General features: G+C 31.1%; 1 protein-coding gene and 1 long non-coding RNA gene across 2 annotated transcripts in view; one reads left to right on the forward strand and one right to left on the reverse strand.

Annotated features, from left to right (window-relative positions):
- Nucleotides 1–925: 925 nt before the first annotated feature.
- LOC111712680 (uncharacterized) lies at nt 926–3016 on the reverse strand. Its single transcript, XR_002767517.1, has 2 exons — nt 2603–3016; nt 926–1244 (listed from the first exon to the last, which is right to left on the reverse strand). It is a non-coding gene; the product is annotated as an uncharacterized LOC111712680 (long non-coding RNA).
- Nucleotides 3017–5813: 2797 nt separating this feature from the next.
- LOC111712678 (nicotinamidase) overlaps nt 5814–20400 on the forward strand; it is a 33720-nt gene continuing 19133 nt past the window's right edge. The window contains exons 1-7 of the mRNA XM_023487361.1: nt 5814–5852; nt 6703–6780; nt 12992–13100; nt 15557–15623; nt 17257–17338; nt 18984–19041; nt 19480–19536. Coding sequence (XP_023343129.1) covers nt 5818–5852; nt 6703–6780; nt 12992–13100; nt 15557–15623; nt 17257–17338; nt 18984–19041; nt 19480–19536 — 486 coding nt within the window. The 5' untranslated portion in view covers nt 5814–5817. The remainder of the gene's footprint in view (nt 5853–6702; nt 6781–12991; nt 13101–15556; nt 15624–17256; nt 17339–18983; nt 19042–19479; nt 19537–20400) is intronic.

Genomic DNA, 20400 nt, shown 5'->3' on the forward strand with positions numbered 1-20400 from the left:
TTATATACTTTCCTTCATGTAAAAGTATCGTACATTTTTATTTTAGGAAAAAATTTTCGTTTAAAGAGGGTGTTCGCGAAAAATAAAAGACTAAACTCAGATAAAAGAAAAATTGATACCACTCGATTTTAAATTCAATTCGAATTTAGACAACAAACCCCCTTTCATTTTTAGCGAACACTCTCTTTAAAACCACAAAAGATTAAGTTACCCTAGAGTGTTGCATGAATATGTAGTGTACACTGTACAGCACGTAGATTAGATTAAATTACTCATTCTTTCTTTAATTACTTGAGACGTTAACTTTTACAAGAGTTAAGAAAAGATACTTTTAAAAAATTGTCAATAAAACAGTCTTAAATATTTTACTGGACGCTTATAAAAAATCTCAAAATAAGTTACATTAAGATTTAATGTTGTATCTCTACCGCACTAAAACTTTGTTTTGATTTTTGCCTAATATTTTATAAAAACAAATTTTAGAAAAATTTTAGAACTTAATATTACGTATTTGCATGCTACACCATTAAATAACCACATTTAAGTTACAAAGGATTTAATAACTGTTTGCAAACATAATTTCCAAAAAAAAAATTAAACATGACTAGAACCTCAAACCTCTGCTGCATCCAAATCTAACCAAATATTGTTTAAATTAGAATAATTAGAATTAAAATAGAAAACCAATATCTTAAACTTGACACTGTTCTTTACCATTATATTCTTTCGACTCACTCTAAAAAGCTACATAAAGTCTAAGTTAATTTAATAATTCTAGTGAAAATCTTGCTTTAAAATAACCAAAGAAACGATTGTTCCAAAAAATCAACTCCAGATGAAATTTTAATTTACACTTGGTTTATTTTACACATAACCATAGATAAATAAATAAACATAGATAGCTTATGTACGCAAAATCACCAAAAGATATTTTATTCGATATTCGACCTGAATGCATTTTCATTGGGAGTTTTAGGTTTACATAACATATATTTTCAGTTTTTTGAGTTAAAAATTAAAAATCTGGCCGCATTTTAGTTTTGTAATACATTGAAAGGATGCTTGCATGTGTAGTATAGATTCTGTAAACTAATTAACTAACATTTCTTCTATTTTCCTGCTGCCTTGGATAGAAAATCTGACGATTTTCACTCTACACCTGTCTTTCTTGATATCGGTGTAGGTTTGTTCTTCCGTCTCATCCAGCTCATCATCATTATCATCATCATCATCATCCTCATCATCTTAATTATCAGCAAAATTTTAATTCAAATAATCTCACACAAATAAACCAATCAAACCCAACTACTAAATCTGTGCAAATCAATAAAATTATTTTGCCCAAAATTTGCAAATGTCAAAAAATTGAAAATTATGAGTTCTGGATGAGAAGGAAGTTGCAAAATTGGAGTAAGTATTTAGGGTTAAGTAGATATTTAAACATACATGTTTTGAAAAATAAAAGTAAAGGTTATAATTATGCCTCAAAAAAAATATATAAAAAAAATTTGTTGTTAGATAGCCTGTGATGTACCAAGAAAATTTGTTTTACAATTTAACTTTCATATTTCCTCTCTTATTTAGATGATTTTCCAAATAAATTTTTTAAAAGCTGTTTTTTTTCAGAAAAAATGCATTTTAACATCATAAATGTTTTTTTCTTACTCTCTCAGTCAAAATTTTTTTCTTTACAAGATTTTTTGATGTAAGCTTCCATTTTAAATAGCAGTTACAGTCGCAAAATCAACCATGTTGCAAACTTTGTGTTAAACTAGTTATTGGACCAACTTTATGTTTTGTTTTACATTCTGCTTTAAAAACCTTCTATATATTAATTAAAATTATGTTTAATTATTAACATTGTGAATGTACCCTATCTGTGTTACTTATGTAAAATCTTTAAATATGCCAGTCTTAAAAAATGTAATTAGATGTTAGTCAATTTACGTGTATAAAATAAATTTATCAAATAATTGATAATGTTTTTTCTTTTTATTAATACTTAGTTATCCTATGAAAGAAAGGGATTATAGTCCTGGGGGGATTAAATTTGATTGATTTGTATTTTTTTCGATTTCTGTTTCGCGAAAAATATCGAAAATTTCGATAAAAAATGCAAAGGCAACAATGCGATAATTTTATAAAAAGCGAAAATTTCGCGAAAAAAAATATGGTCCATTTAGATGACTCTTTGCTGGCTCATTGCTAGCTGGATTTGGGCGAACCTGCGTAGACGGACAGAAACTCAGAAAGTTAGCTAGAGAAATCAAATTCTCTATATCGAAACATTTATTACAGTAAAAAGAAAGAAAAAAATATTAATATAATATGTTAAAACTTCAAATGTTGAGCTATCAGAGCAGAGAATTCCGCAAGTTTTTTTGCGCAATTAATTGTTGCACTTGTGGTTTTCGCGGAATTTTAGTTTTCGTAAAAATATTTTCGCGAAATTTTTGCGAACATTGTTTTCGCAAAATTATGCGTCGTTTTAGCATTTTTTGCTTCATTCATTTTCGCGAAATTTCGGGGAAACAATTGTGCGAAATGCCAACGGAAATTTTATCATTCTTTCGCGAAACATTTCGTTTGCTGGAAACCCTACTTGCAATGATTTATAGAGATGAGAAAATCAGAATTCATGACAAGGACTTCACTCCTTTCTTTAAAAATGTCGTATCGTCTTTTTACTTGGGCTGCAAATTATTTGCAGTATTTTCCACCAGAACTCGCTTTATTTGAACACATTATGGACATTTTGGCCCAAAATCTGAAAATTATGGGTTTGAGCAACTTTCAAAAGACAAAACAAGCTAAGTGCATGGTCCGAACGAAAAATAGACGAAGCACAAATAATTTCTATTCTTTGCTAATGGGGCGCAAATGTCATTTTATTATTATTATTATTTATTATTTAAAACAAAATGCAATTTAAACAAATCAAATCATATTAAATAATAGCATGACGTTGCCTAATTTGAAAAAGGTTGTAAGGTATTATATTAATGGATGAAATCCGGTTCAGAATAACTCCATTATTTCATTATATCTGAAATATTAACAATTTAAACGAAGTTGAAATAGTTCTTAAAAGTCAAAGCATTCTTTAAGGAGTGCTTCATTCTTCTATTCCGCGCTTCCCCGCGTTTGTATGCGCGCTTAAGCGCGCCTCGCCTTTAGCTCGGCACGACCAGGTTTAAAGGGACTATTCTTGACAATTGAACTTGTATTCACAATACCAATTGCTGTACTAGGAGAATAATATTTAGTATGATTTACTTATACTCAGAAATGCATAAAAAATACATATGAACTCAGAGCTTTCACACTTTTCAAGTTTTAAACTCAATAGTGAAGAAAATAAAAAAAAAATAGTTTGCTGAATACGTGGACCAGAGCCACCATGACAGAAGTCTCAGAATGCACATTCATCCTAATCAGATGGTCGCTATCAGGGATAGCGAAGTAAAACAATGATTCTTAAATGCCAAGCCACATAGGCTTGAGTTTGGAGGTAGTAGCAGACCAATTTTTGTTTTTGTTTTTATTTGGATTTAATTGCCTTTATTCATTGCACCGCTGTTTTGTAATCTTTCTTTTTATTACAAACTAGCTTAAGTGCCAGTCGATGCCCGTGAAATTTTAAAAATCGAATTAAAACAAATTTATTTAGCTTATGTCATCCCCAAGGGTATCAATGAGTTTCCTCACTAAAATTCAGCCCATTTAGTTCAGCCGTTTGGCCAGCAATAGCAAACCTATAAACGAACGAAGAGCTTTATTATATTGATTACAATTTTTTCAAAACAGAAACTTTTACAAGTCATAATTATTTTCTGGACCTTTGTCCTTTTTTTCATCTCATAGAATTCAAGTTTAAGTTGAGTTTTTTATTTATAAAAAAGTCTTTTACTATTTCTAGTTTAAATTACTAACATAACAGTATAATAAAATACAATTTTTTAGAAACAAATTACTAACATAACAGTATAATTACATGCGATTTTTTAGGAACAATGCTTTTTTCTGCAAGTTTTGTACATGCAAGGTACACATTGGACTGAATGTATACCTTTAAACTATCTTATACTTTCTACGAATGGGGTTAGGCTGTTTTGTGGATATTAATATTTTTGTTATTAAATATTTTTTATTTAGTTTTTTTCATATTCTCCATTTTTGTCGAATCTCTTAAATAAAATCTACAAAATGTTAAGACCCCAAAAAGGAAACTCAAAGAGTTTCGTTCAACGACATTCTTTAAATTTCGGGCGCTGTAATTTACATTGTGCGATCTGTTGAGTTCGTGGTGTACGTAAACACAAAGGTTTTTGGGGGGGTACTGTTGTGAATTTGGCATTGCCCTTTTTGCATGGAGGGTCACTTGAAATTCAGCTTACATTTCTCTTTAATGTATCTGATGAAATACATTTCATTACAAATACATCATCTGGTTTTAAGACTTCAACATTTTTTTCTTATAAATATGAAATCTTCTTGAAAAATTTACTGTTTATTATAACTAAGTTTATGCAGTGACGTCATTAAAAGCTGGATCTATGTTCGATCAAACTTTTAACATTCCCCCTAGTGATCTCTTGTCCTCGGTAAATCAGGGGGCAATAGTTTCACATTAACGCAGACTTGATAGGTCTCATTTTAACAATTTTGTATTCCAACATTGTTTTTGTTTCACCNCAGGAAGGACATCTGAATCCCTCCAGTGGAATGTAAATCACCTTGCGTAAAGTTTTGAATTACAAAAAGCATGTTTTCAAACCCCTCCAGTGAAAAAGAATTCCCTCCGGTGGTGTTCAGTGGAGTCAAAATCTTACTAGGAACTTCCGTGACTCGTCAATGACTCTCTTTATAAAGATGCGGCATCGGACAATCTACGCAAATTCTACGCACTTTGTTTGGTCTAATATAGATTTAAACATATTTCGTCTTCTTTAATGAATAAAGGCATTGTTTGCTTGCTTGTAAGTTTCATTCCAATTAAAGATTCATACTTTTTAACTCAAATCCCAACAAATCAATTGACGATGGATTATATATATATGCATCATGCATACATTTGTGAAAAATTATTTCTTTGCTTAAGATGAAGCCAAAGACGTATTCAGGGGGGGGGCTATGGTGGCTAAGCTGAGCCCCCCTGGACAAATTCCTGAATACGCCCCTAGATGAAACAAAAGACGACAGCATCTCACAGTTGTTAACCTTTTCATATTTGATATATTTAGTGTCCTGTCCCTCTCACTGTATAAAATGTCACTCCGTAGCACTTTAAAAAACATATTTGACTACATCTGAATATTTTTCATACAAAAGAGATGCGTCACTTATTCACATTTATTTCAACAAAAGATCCTTTTATCCAACAAAGAAAAAAAATTAGAATTACAATTTAATATTATCAATTTGTGTTCACTTTTGGCACAAAACATTCACTATTGTGTAAAAAAAAAACTGCAGTTTTAATGTTAATTGTTAAACGCTCAAGCAATCAAAATAACCAATGACGTCAAATATAGAGCGTACACAATTATCATATATTCTATTATCTTTATATACAGAGTCTGTGTGCGAAGTAAATTTTAATCTTTGTACAAGTGCAAGAGGTGTCAAAATTGAAAATAAAATTCCAAACACATAAATGTAAAAATCTCTTAAGTAGAGCAGCTTCTTTCAATTTTGGGGTCTCAGCGATTTTTAAAAATGAAATTGCGCAAACACGAAATTAAGGCTAGAATTTCGTTCTAGACTTTCTTTCCAAATCGTGAAAACAATGCCAATTTTCTTCTTTTCTCAGAGAGAATGGAAGCGTGCTTTGCAGCTTTTGATAAAGACGAGTAAGTATAAAATCAAAAAGTAATTAGTACTGGGCTACTAGGGCGCTTCGCGCACATCTTTTTTAACTCTCTTCTGTAAACATTTTCTCTTCGTATAAAAATAAACAAAAAAGTTGATTGTCAAAACTTTACGAAAATCAATTTTTTTTTAAATCCTGAGCATCTAATATACATTCTCATGGTCATGTGAATTGCCTCAAAAATTTGGGCCTTATTGGTTCAGCCGTTTTGACGTTTATTTAATACAAACAAACAAAAAAGCATAGTATATATATAGTTATAAATATGTATAGATAGTTGCTAATGTGTTCTATAAATTCTTTAAAAGAAATGTAATATATAAATGATTATCAAACACGGAAACACTTAAAAATTTTAAAAATTCAGCTTTCCTAATGGGGTGAGAATAAGATATATGTTTACAACACTTTTTTATTTATTTCAAAATGTCAAATACATTTTTCAAATTTTAACGGATTTTTCTAATTGGCGCATTATCAAAAATAAAATTCTTTTTAAACTTTAACGGTCCATAAACCTTCCCTGAGATCTCAAAGTTTGGGCCCAATAAGTTCAGAAGTTTTGACGTTTTTGGATACAAATAGACAAACGAACAGACAGACTATAGAAGTATATATATATATAAATTTATATATACTAGGCTTTTAGGGCGCTTCGCGCCCATCTTCTACTTAAATTGTGAACATGTTCTTTTTGTTAACATTGCGAATTTAAAAAAAAAATCGCAGACAGACAGACAGACAAGCCAAATTTATATGTAGATATGTATATGTACACGGTGAAAACTTGCTACAAATAGACTTAATAATTTTAATGATTATATTTTTAGGGACGGGTCAATAAATATCAATGAATTTTCGGCTTTGTGCAAAGCATTGTTTAGAAATGAGAAAGGAAAACCTTATAAGTAAGATATTTTAATTCAAGTGCACGTACAGAATCTTTTTAATATTAGAAGATTTTTGCAGCTCTCTACTTTACCTAAACCATACTTCTTACTAAATTATCATTAAATTATTATTATTATTTACAGGACATTACAAAACATATTTGCAAAATAATGCATTTTTGAAATTTAGAGCTAAGAAATAAAATTCATGAGCTGAGGTTTGTAGGGTTTGTTTCATAAAAAAGAATCCCTTCCCAGAGTTGCTTCATGAAGATCATTAGTAGCTGATAAAAGTGTGATTGTCATAGGTTTTGCATATTTAAAATTATGCATAATACAAAAATGCTAAAATATTTTTGTGCTAAAGTTTTCTTACATACAGTGTAAAATCAGATTTGAGAGCTATTTTTTTCATAATTTTTTTCTGATTTTTCCGATTTGTTTTCTTTGGTTTCTCAACTGAAACCTGGCTTTAAAAAAATTTATATGATGGCTCCTTAATATGTGGCTGACTTCACTTGACATTTTTTTCATCTAAAAGAGATATTGATTTTATGTTTAGCGTTCGAGGAAGATTAGACACACCTCACCATTTCTTCGTCCGCACCGCGAATGACATCACAATGCTCATTATTATTTCTTCCGCAATCAAAGCCTTTTTTCGTCCGGTCGTTGCTTCTGTGCATTCAAATATCTTTTTTTATGCATAATAACATATTTTTTTAATGTAGGCAATATTATTTTAATCAATATGGGTTAGTTTTATTTGAATAAATTTTGTTTTCAAATTTAAACGATATTTAAGCCCAATTTTTAAAGAAACGGAAAATGCGTGCCTCAACTATTTTTCTAGTACAATAGATGGCAACGTAGAGTATGTATACTCTCAGTACATTTGTATTTTGACGTCAAAAGTTTCAATTTAGTTTATGTGTCCAAAAAAAAATATTAATGACAGTGTTAGTTTTAGAATAAAGTGCTTATCTTACAGTAAGTAAGTGCAATTTTGTGTTTTTTATTTTGTGTTTTTTTCTTCACTTTTTTATTTAATCTTGGAAAACATGTCAACTAATGTGAAAAAAATTCGTTTCCTTGTTATATTTGACACTTGTGACGTCAGGTATAATTGGTCCATTTCTCTGTTGCCACCTATTTTGAGGGAGGGAACCCCCGGACGCCATGAGCCGCTATGCAGACACGAGCCTCCTAGAGTTGCTAGGCAGACCAAGCCTCAGCTTTTCAGAAATGAGCATGCGCAACACATCAAAAGTGTCTGTGTAATACAGGAGGTTTTTTTTATACTTGTGTTTTAAGTTTAAATAAAAGATTTTTTTTGAAATTTTCAGACAAGTGTAACATTTAATCCCTTGATATCGTTAGTAATACAGGAGGTTTTTTTATACTTGTGTTTTAAGTTTAAATAAAAGATTTTTTTTTGAACTTTTTAGACAAGGCATGAGAGGCTTCTCAAAGATGAGAAGTATTTATTAGTTATCATAAAATGTGCCTAATTATGACTAATAAAGTGGTATCTAAAACATTTTTTACACGAAAATCAAAATATTTAGAAACAAAATTGAATTGAATTTTATTTCATCTTTTATAATCTTTGATTTTAGCGATACCTTTTTTTGAAGTTCAAATTAAATCTAAAAAATTTGTATTTATTATTTAAATCTTAACATTTTTCAAGAAAAGGTATTGTTTAAATTAAAGATTACAACAAAACAAACCAAGTTTACTCCAGAAATATTTCTCCAAATATCTTCCTTTCTGCATAAGAAATGTTTAAAGTTTTAATATGAATCTTATAAACCACTTTATGAGTCCATATATGTTTCTAATCATGACAATCAATGAACAACTCTAATCTTTAGTAAAATTCTTATGCCACTACGTCAAAAAAAACTGTTAAAAGTTTTCATCCCTCATAAAAACCAAGATTTAAAAAAGCTGCTGTATGGTGGAGGCTCGATTACTGCATAGCGGAGGCACGGTCTGCATAACGTAGGCTTTGTCTGCATAGAGGAGGCTCGGTCAGTCAAAAAGTTAAAGAGTACCCTTGTAAATCGGGAATGCCCCTTTTTAAATTGATGGTCACTTGAAATTAAGCCTACAGTTCTTTAAACATAAATCCTGGCATGTTTTTTTTCCTACATTTATTTCTATAGCTCTTCGCTCATGTATATATAAATATGTAAGCTAAAGCCTGTGCAAACGGCTAGACCGAATTTTTTCTTCAAAAAATCGATTTTTTTCTTCAAAAATCTATTTTTTAATTGAAATTTTTTTTTGATTTTTGATTTTTTAAAATTCCACTGGCACCGCCGGTGTAGTTCAAGGAGTGGACTCGGCTGCATGGGACTCCCCATAAAGTTTTAACCATTTTAACACAATGTTAGACATTAAAAGCAATGTCAAAACTTTAAAAATTATTAATTGACATATATTGAATACGCATATATTTTAAAAGGGTGAAGGCAAAACAAGTTATTTCCCCATTGAATGTCGTCTTCCTTTCAAATGATCAAAATAATTAATATTTACTCGAGGCATAGATAATTTTTAGTGTGATTTTCCAATCAAAATACATTAATAAATATCGGAAAATGTCATTACAATGCTTTTTATGCCTAACATTTTGTTGAAATAGTTCAAACTTTAGGGAGAGTCCGCCCCATGCAAGAGTCCGCTCCATGCATGACACCGGGCTTTTCAGCTAAATATTTATATAATTTATATTCTACTTATCAAGTTTTACTTTCGTAATTTGTCTTTAAAGCTGAGCTGAGCTGATTCTTACAGAAGTCTGAGTAATAAGGGTAATCACATATATAAAGTAATTCCTGGAATTCAGATTAGCTTGAAGCAACATAGGATATAGGAATAAAGATTTTGCTTTGATTTATATCTCACACTCGAAATAAAAAATCGATTAAATTCAACAAAAAATCGCCAGAATTGAATGACTTCCAAATGAGCAAAATTTTTTGTCAATTATAAGAAATTTTTTATTTCGAAACTAAAATTAACCAAAGTTTTTATTCATGTCTCTCTGTAAAACAGTAAACCTCCAAATATCCCTCCTTAAACATAATCCTTCTTATCCCTTCCAACAACATATTTAGTACTGCAGGACACAGTTTCCAGTTGTTTGACCATCAGTAATAGGGTTTTTTATTCAACAGTTTTTATTCAAAAAACAACTTTATTAAATTTCAGAAAAGTTTGTCCAAAATTTGTTAAAGTAATCTTTGAATAATAATGAAAAATAATTTTATTTATATTATCAAAAAACTAGCATCTGAGCAAATGTACAACTTTTGCTATCGATGCGTTAAGTTTTTGCAGAATAATGCGCATTACAAGAGAGGCACTGGAAATGATTTGTAGTCCTATCAATACGATTTTTAGTTAAAATTTTTGAGAAAAGTTTGCCGGCTTCAGATCAAGTTTAGCGAAATAGATCAAGTTTAGCGAAATAGATCAAGTTTAGCGAAATAGCTCAAGATTAGCGAAATAGATTAAATTTAGAGAAATAGATCAAGTTTAGCGAAATAGATCAAGTTTAGCGAAATAGATCAAGTTTAGCGAAATAGATCAAGTTTATCGAAATAGATCAAGTTTAGCGAAATAGATCAAGTTTAGCGAAATTGTGAATGAAACCCCTGAATTGTATCCCTTCACTCTGCATATAATACAAAAGTTTTGAATGCGAGTTAAGGTTACTCAATCTTTAGAATTATTGCCTAGGAAAGTTCGGTAAACTTTTGGTTCCTTGATATATTGTGAACTATCTTATGAATCACAATTTGATCATCTTATGAATCACAATTTGATCCAAAAAAGTCCATGATTAAAAATGTGGAATTTGTGATAGAATATAGTCAATTTTAAATTCCCAGCTTGATTGGTCGACAAGGACCGAACTATTAAATCCCAAAATACCGGATTTTATGGCAGTTTTTAGGCTAGTTAACACCATTCTCACTTTTCCATTTGGCGGGTTTACATCTTGTTTTGGTTCTTGGTTTTATAATTCTTTTTAATTCGTTATTCTCCCTTTTGTAATATTTTCTAATGTCTAAAAGTTTAAAATAAAACTTTTCTTGAACATATATATCACGCTCATTTAACATTTCGGTCTTTGTCCCAGCAAGAAGGGACTTTGGATCACAATTTTATCCTTTACAAGGTATGTCCAAACTATTAATAACAGGTTTCAGTTATATCGTAACTTTTCATTTTTGTCTTTAATTCATATATCAACTTTGTTTATGTGATTATTACCCTTACTTGATACCGATCAAACAAACAAAATATAATGAATACTATAAATGTAAAATTTTCTTTTCAGAACATATCTTTTATCTAGAATTTTTTTCTTCTTCTATCCCTTGTAAAAACTACATTCTTTTTGTATTAAAATAGAGACTTCAATCTGAAGAAATGTTCTTTTGTTTTTGCAAAATATACTGAGGATATAATATATCAGCTGTCTTTTTTACATTAATCTACTTTGCTGAAAATTTAGTGAATTTTCATTGCACAATGCATCACCAATGACTTGAAATTTCATTGCACAATGCATAACCAAGGACTTGAATTTTCATAGCATAATGCATCACCAATGACTTGAATTTTCATTGCATGATGCATCACCAATGACTTGAATTTTCACTGCAAAATGCATCACCAATGACTTGAATTTTCATTGCAAAATGCATCACCAATGACTTGAATTTTCATTGCAAAATGCATCACCAAAGATGGATAACTTTAATGATTTTCTTAATTTAAACAAAAAAGGGTGTTTTTTAATGGTTTTTGTCAACTTTGGCAATTATATATCTTTGGCATTTATGCCATTTGAAAATGAATGAAATGTATAAAATTCGTTTAGAAAATATCTCTTAGATGCTGTTTTCGTCGCATATATCAATACAATGTAGACAACTTTCGATTTCAATTTTAATGTATTTCAAGCTGTTAACCCTATCTCTGCTGGGGTACTTGAAAACCAGGATATGCTGGGGGGGGGTAAATTTGAACAAATTAAAAATTTTAACAATATATATAAAATATAATGGATTATGGTCGAAGCAATTAAACAAGGTCCTCAGACGTCTGCAGACACCCTGTCATCCATATTTACATCATTTTCTGCTCTACACTTCTTTTCCAATTTTAGAAGCTGTCAATTAAAAAAGCTTCTCTTTGATTACTTGTAAACTTGCAATTCGTGAAAAGCTTGCTAACAATCAAAACTTAAAAAAATAGTCGTCTTCATTGTATTAATAAAATCGCCGACCACAATCCACCAATTATTTTAAAAATGTAAATAATAAATGTGTAATTTTCCTCTTCCTTTTCCTTTTTTAAATTTGGTTGGGTGAAAATTCCCACAACCTCAATTTTTAGAGATTTTAAAATATTTCCTCCTCAAACACTTAATTTTGCTTTTTTTCTTATATTTTATAAATAAAAAATTACTGAGTTTAAAAAAAAAATAAAAAAAATAGATTGAAAAATTAAAATTTCGTCTTTTCGCCATTACTGGCTTTTCCCAAAATTATATATCTCCTACTTTTGTAGAACGTTTTAAAGAAATAGTTAAAAATATTTCTTGAAATATTTTTTCTTTTTCTTATAATTCTTATAATGTTGTCATAGGATTTCTATTCTATTTGTATGGAGATCGCCATCTTTATTGTCATGCATAGTCTAACGCTTGACTTTAACCACAATCAAATTAATTTTTGATACAGATTTGACAACAAATAAATTCAATTGTTTGTGCATTATTTTAGCAAAGTTATTAATGGGAATATTAATTTTTACTTTATGGCCTTATCAACATATGCTTTTATGATCTCACGACCTTATGACTTTATGACTTCATGAACTTATGATCGACTTTATGACCTTATGACCTTGTGACCTTTTGACCTTATGACCTTATGACCTTATGACCATATGACCTTATGACCTTATGACCTTATGACCTTATGACCTTATGACCTTATGACCTTAAGACCTTAAGACCTTAAGACCTTATGATCTTATGACCTTATGACCTTATGACCTTATGACCCATGACCATATGAACCATGATCATATGACCCATGACCATATGAACCATGATCATATGACCCATGACCATATGAACCATGATCATATGACCCATGGCCATATGAACCATATAGGCATGACTTCTTTTATATTTTAGACTTGACTCCCAGCAGGTATCAGATCTGTTTATGATATTTAACACGTCTGGTGATGGTTCTATGAGTAAACAGGAGTTTGTTTACTGCTGGAATGGTTGGATTAAAAAGGTGAAACCAAATATTGGGATTTCTAGAAGTTTTATTTAAAGGAACTGTACGCGTAATTTTAAGTGACCCTCATACAAAAAACACACTGTCCGATTTTCATCGTTACCTTTAAAACCTTAATCTGATCAAAACTGTAGAAGATAACACAGTTTTCAGATTTTTCCATCATTTCTATAAAGCTAGAAATGCGCAAGTCACTTTAAATTTTGATGAGAAACCACAAAATAAAATAAACAATTTTAATGAACAAACACATAAATATCTAATTTATACTTGATCACTCAACGCTTTCAACGATACCGTTTTAAATCATGCTGAGCTGGGAACTTATGAATGGTAGATATCGGGATTAATGCTTGATCCACTCTTTTTTCTTAATCTCCAGATTAAATAATGCTTGTCCTCCTTTTTTATTAATCTTCAGAGCTGGGAACTTTAGAATGGTGGATATCGGGATTAATGCTTGATCCACTTTTTTTCTTAATCTCCAGATTGAATAATGCTTGTCATCCTCTTGTTATTAATCTCCAAATTAATTAACTGATCGGGATTAAGGATATCCCCTTCTAAAGTTTTCAGCTCTGATTAATTAACCGAACGAGATTAAGGATATCCAATTCTAAAGTTCCCAGCTCAGGTCACCTAGAAATTACGCTTACAGTCACATTAAGTGTTTCACAATTCAACATTGTTTCTTTACACAAAAAAAATATATAATTTTTAACCCTATCCTATGTTGGGCGAGTTGTGCTAAGTTTGTCTAATATATTAGGGGTCGTGGGTTAGGAGGGACTATGAGATAGGGGCGTGTGATATATCAGTAGTCGAACTTTTCTTGGCTTGCCTTAAAAATAAATAGACTTCTAACTTTAATGGTTAGGGTGCTTGGCGGGTTAAAAAAAAACATTGTAAAAGCAAATTGGACAAATATAAAAATAAAAAACTTTATGTATTGGAAAAAACTTTTTGTTGCAAAGTTTGTTTTCAAACCCACTCTCCCCAAACCACGACAGGTTTAAGAAACTTTTAACTTTTTAAAACCGACAGAAATCCTTCAAACTACACATTTTTAACATAGCAGGTAGCTCACTCGAGTTTCCCTCTAATTTTCTTAAACCCTGGAGGACCTGGAGGCAATATTTAGAATTTCTTCCCCCTCCTTCTGATACATTTTCAAGAAAAAGAGGAGCAAGCGATACATTGAAGATGACTGAAAAATATATAGACATGTTTAGAAAAGGAATTTTTAATCATTCTTCCCTTTGTTTTTACAGCAATCATTACTGACAAATCTATGTATAAAATAAATGACATGTTTAAAAAGGGTATTTTTAATCTTTTTTCCCTTTGCTTTTACAGCAATCATTAGTGACAAATATATATATAAAATATATAAACATGTTTAACAATGGTATTTTTAATTAATTTTCCCTTTGTTTTTACAGTAATCATTAGTGACAAATCTATATATATAAAAATATATAGACATGTTTAAAAAGAAAATTTTTAATCGTTTTTCCCTTTGTTTTTACAGTAATCATTAGTGACAAATCTATGGGAATTAGATCTGTCCCCAGGGATTTATAGTATGATTTCTTTTATGTATAAAGAAATGAAAATCTTATAAATTCACGAAACCTCTCACTTAAATCTAAGATCAATTTCTCTAAATTTGGTAAAATATTTCCTTTGATACTAAAACCACTAGTATACATTGGTAGGCGATTATATCAATACAATGAAGACGACTTGAAATTTCAACGATTCCAACAGCATGGATACACAAAAATGGAAACCAGATGAACCAAATTAAAAAAAGCTTCTCTTTAGTTACTTGTAAACTTGTTGTACGAAAAAAGCTTTTGTTAACAATAAAACTTATAGAGACAATTCGTCTTCATTATATTGATATTATCGCCTACCACCGTACAAGAACTGCGTAATATACAAATCAATTATTTCTAGAGGTATATTTATGTTTAAAAATAGAATTTTGATTGTATAATAAATACACAAGAGGAATGATTGATTGAATATTTTCCCGAGAGTGGAATTTATGTTGAGCACCACAACAGTATTTCTGTAATTATATAATTAGCATGCAACCTGGTCTATTTATACTTTTTACACAGGTTATACTTATTTATTACACAATTTCAATAATAATAAACAACAAATATTAAATGGCTAAATATTGGTTTAACTGAGTTTTGCCTCAAACTCTGATTTTATAATCCCTTTATTTTTGCAACTCAATATCCTAGACCTTAGATATTTCAAGCTTTAAATTCTGGTAGATTGAAAAGTCTAAGTTTCAAATATTAGAGGTTTAGACCAACAGGGTGCACAGAAATAAGGATCAAAATTTTGAGTTTATGGCAAAGACTCATTTCTTTAGTTCTTTTCATATCCCAGAGTATTAGACCCTAGATTTAACCAACTTTTAATGTTTTTAGATTGTTCGCCCTCAGTCTGCCCTTGTTGTCGTGGATGTTCAAAATGATTTTATCTCGGGTTCTCTAGGCAACATTCTCTAATTTACAAATATAGTTTAGCGTACAGTAGTTATTTATTCATTCCTGGGGCAAACTATAAAGAAAAAAGTGATAATTCAAAACAAAGAATTTTTGGCTCTATTTCTTTTGCCATAATATGTTTTCAATAAGCAACACTTGCCATAAGGTACAGTTTGCCATAATTATAGTTAATTTTAATCAAAATTAATCATATATTGATTATAATTATAATTAACCTCGACCATGTCCAATACTTCACTTCTGTATGGAGGAGGAGTTAGCTATGAGAGGTGTAGATCACCCTGAACTAACGAGAGAGAGAGAAGCATTCGGTTTCTTTTATTTGAAATCAAACGTGTTTTCGACTATTACTCAACAGTCTTTAGACTTACAGATTTGTTTATTTTATACTTTTTCTTTCAAAATGCATATGCCAACAAAAAAGTATTTAAGATAAAAGGCTATACAATTATGTAAAAGGGGTCATATTGTGATCGAAAGTCACAGTTTTCTGAAATATTGGCAGAACCGTTAAATCCACGTGAGATATTGCTATCCAAACCATAGATTTCCCTTCTAGTAGTGTTGATGGTCATTACAAGGTCCTCCTGAGAAAGTAAGAATTAAAGTTCTCTGATTTCAACCAGTTTGTTGGAAATTTTCGTGAGAAATCTGGCGCGTTAAACAAATAAGTTAGATTTCTACTTTGTAAAAATAAGAAAATTATGGCCAAAGTAACTATGGCAAGTATCACTTATGGCAAAAGTTTTTATGGCATTTGTAATTTTGGCAAACGGATTTATGACAAATGAAGCTGAGCCGAAATTTCGGAACATAATAATATATAGTTGATCAAATCTTTTTTAACTTTAATAATTTATTTTTGGATAAGGGTTGTGGGCACAAGCTCACGCATACACATAAAACGAAATATCAATAAATCTATTTCCAGTTTGTTATCAAAAATCTAAGCTGAGTCTCTATTTCCTCTCTAACATTACGATTTCTATAACTATGATATACAATATTGTTTAAGTAGATATTTCATGTATTTTCAAATAAGCTAGATTGTAATATTTAAACTAAACTCTTCACTCCTTTCTCCGGGGTGAGTCAGTACATGAAAACTGGAGATTGATTAGTGCACTCCAGATCTTTATAGAATACAGACGTTTAATCTCCCGTTTGTATATAAAGGCTGGGGAACTTGCATGTTAGACAGTTAACGGACAGCTAACAGATAGATGGATCGTTAACATGCCTACTAGAGAACACAAACGGTCAACAGCCTCTTCCCCATCATTATTTACAAATGTGTATCCTCAAATTCCTCAGTCTGATCAAGACATTTGTAACCTTCAGTTTCTGGGACCATGGGTCATTTGTTCTCATACCAGCCCGTTTAAAATACCCACTAAGATATCCAGGATACAGAGAAGAACTATAGGATCTCCAAGATATACAGAGGAGAAACCAGGATATCCAAGATATTAGATGTAGCCTCATCCTTATATTGTAGACGCTGATCTTTACAGACACAGCTCTTCACATATCTGGAGCCGCTAGAAGATCCAGTCAGACCTAGGACTTCAGAAGCAGAAGCTAAGATTAATATTGGAGACGCTGCTCTTTACAGACAGCTCTTCACAGACCTGTCATAGAAGCAGCTGAGGAACAAGATAATCTTGAGACAAGAGACGCTGCTCTGTACATACAGCCCCGGTAACAAACAGCTAACATAGCACAAACTCTAGGAGAAGCTCCGGTAATAAAGAAAGCAGTTGGGAATGTAGTGGAAGCATTTCAGATTGTTGGAGCCGCTAAACGAGTTACCTAATTGAGGAAGCTGCCTAGATAGATACGGAACTGGAGCAGCTAAAACAAGATATTGAGTATGTGGAAGCTGCTCAGACAGACACTGAACTGGAACAGACGAACCAGTTTCTCTGATACCATAGAGAGCTGATAAACCAAGAATATCCTTAAACATATGTATTTAGATCAATAAGCTAATAAGCTGATAAATCCCAGAGATATATAGAGAGGAAATTAAAGGGGTTTTTAAAACAAAGTACAGGGAGAAAAACATTTGTACACGCCCTTAACAGAGGGAGCAAATGATTAATCTCGAAAATCCCTAAGATTTATATCTGTAATTGTAATCGATTGAATAGCTTTAATCATTACAACGTAAATATAAGTGGTAAGATAGAACATGGTGTATGTTCATATAAAAATTATAAAGCACGTTTCTATTAGCATTAACAAGATTTTATTTTCTGAAATGGCAATTCGATGCATTTTCGATTTTCAAGAATTTGGTCTGACTTTTCAAGTGCTTTGTAATCAAATGAAAAATGTTTATTTGATCAGCCTTGTTAAATAGAAAATTATATATATAAACAGTTGCATTTACAACCAAAAGGTTGATTAAAGCTTAATTAACATTTCCACAGCGCAAATTTTGATGAAGGAAAGTAATTGAATGCCAAGTGCAAAATGAGGCCTTTCAACATTATCAGAAAAACAAAAACACTTGCGTTTATTCCTACAGAGCGAACTATTCAAAGGGACTGTAAGCGTAATTTCAAGTGACCCTCCATGCAAAGATGACAATGCCCGATTTACATCGGTACACATGAAACCTTAATACCCATTGCTTATGATAAACAAGAAATGCGAAAGTGACTTTCGCAGAGAAACCGCAATTAAGCAAAAGAAAAAACAGTTTAAAGCAACAAAACGTTGATATCTGATATATAATTGATCAGCCAAAGCTTTAAATGGTACAGTTGTAAATCGGACATTGCCATGTAGGGCCACTTGAACTACGCTTACAGTAAAACGCTTTGTCATTCCTTGTTAAACGTTGGAAACATCGAAAGAATTTATGAAATGTCGTATTCTTAACCTACTTAATGGAATGTTGCAGATATTTATTTTTTAAATTGAATGACTATATATTGAGTTCTTTAAAACTGTTCTTGCATATTTCATGGCCATTTATTTATTTTTACAATTACTGAGATTTAGGTATCATTTTATATAAAATTGTAATCTCTGTTTGCCTGTTTGTGTGTCCGATCATAACCCAGGAACCCCTGGCCAGAATTTATTGGGGAACTCGGGAGAACAACGGTAATGTTCTTAGCTTGGTTTTGAGATTCCAAATTGAATGGTTTTCCATTTTTTATAGCGAAAATTTAGTTTCCCGGTAAAAATCGGTCAAGTGCGGGTAAATGGCAGGAGTACCCTGGGTTCCTAAGCTAAATAATACAAAACCCATTAAAATATAGTCAAGACGACATTTTATAAATGCTTTCAATTACTCCGAAGTTCAGGGTTAAACTAAATTATTTCATTTAAGGATGCTTGATACTGTACCCTTCGACATGCATTGCTACAGTCTGGATTGGCATCCGAAGGAATTTTACAATTAAAATATCCAATATCTGTATCAAAGAACTCATATACTTTTTTAGTTATTATTAAAAGTAACGCTCGACGCACAACGAGTCTGGAAAATTAGAAATGAACGCTTCTGAGTTTTATTCATTACTCGTCAGTGTTTAAAGTGAGTGTCTGGTTTATAGACAATAGACCTTGTATGTAGTTGAGCTGAGAAGGCAGTATTTTAGAGAAATATTTTAGGATTCATTTGAGAAAATCGATTAGGATTTTAAAGATAGAATTTGTGCTCTTGCTGAACAAATATGCACCGTAAAAAAAATTTCGCTACATACCGTTCATTCTCGGCTCTACTACCATTACTAGCCAGACACTCCCTTTAAGAACATTTAGGATTTATATAAGTTTAGTTTTATCATTAATGTTGGGTTAAAATTGTAAAAATATGGTTTCAGGATCATATTTCCTTTATTGAGAACGTTGGAATCAGAACTCTGGCAGCTGATAGTCCGGTCAGTTAAATATAGATTTAAAGAGACTGTACGCGTAATTTTAAGGAAGACCCATGCAAAGATGACAACATTACTGTGAACAACGTTTAGAAAACGGTAATGCTCAATCTTACAGACTAACAATCTTTTGTTTAGAATATAAATACAGGGTGTTCCACGAAACCAGACAGTAGCAAGAGGAATTGAAAGTCGTCTTTGAAAGTTTTATTTATTGCTGACTTTCAGTCGTGTACGTCATTTCACGCGTATGATTCCTAAAACAAAACCCACAACATTCTCCTAGCCCTGGTATTTCCAGAAGGTGCTTTGCCTTTTTTGTGCTGTCAACATTACCGGAGATATTAAGAAGTTTGTTCAGATTTAATTTTTCTCAAATAAAACATTATGCTTTTTTAATTAGGTTAGCGAATAAATGCCGCAAATTGTTGCAAAGATCAAAGACGACCTTCAATTCGTTTTGCTACTGCTGTAGACAAAAGATTGTTAGTTTGTATTTTTGAGCATTACCGTTTTCTAAACGTTGTTTACAAGAAGATTGGTTCTTAAGCTGTCCTAATCTGTGAAATTAACCTGACCCTTTTTGTAAATTCTATCTATATGATAAAGCAGACATTCGTGTATATATATATATATGTTGCCTATAGCCGACCAAACGGCTGGACCGAATGGGCTGAAATTTTTTGTGGACACTCATTGGTGGCCGGGAGGTGTTAAAGGCTAAAAGAAATTCGAAATTTAAAAAAAAATTACATTTTTTAATAAATTTTTTTTTACCACGGGCAACGCCGGGCACTTGAGCTAGTATTTATTAAAGTTAAAGGGCCGGACAGACTTAATTTCTAATTCTAGTAACTATCTATTTAA

The sequence above is a fragment of the Eurytemora carolleeae genome, unplaced genomic scaffold, assembly GCF_000591075.1.
Source record: "Eurytemora carolleeae unplaced genomic scaffold, Eaff_2.0 scaffold1308, whole genome shotgun sequence".
Classification (NCBI taxonomy): domain Eukaryota; kingdom Metazoa; phylum Arthropoda; class Copepoda; order Calanoida; family Temoridae; genus Eurytemora; species Eurytemora carolleeae.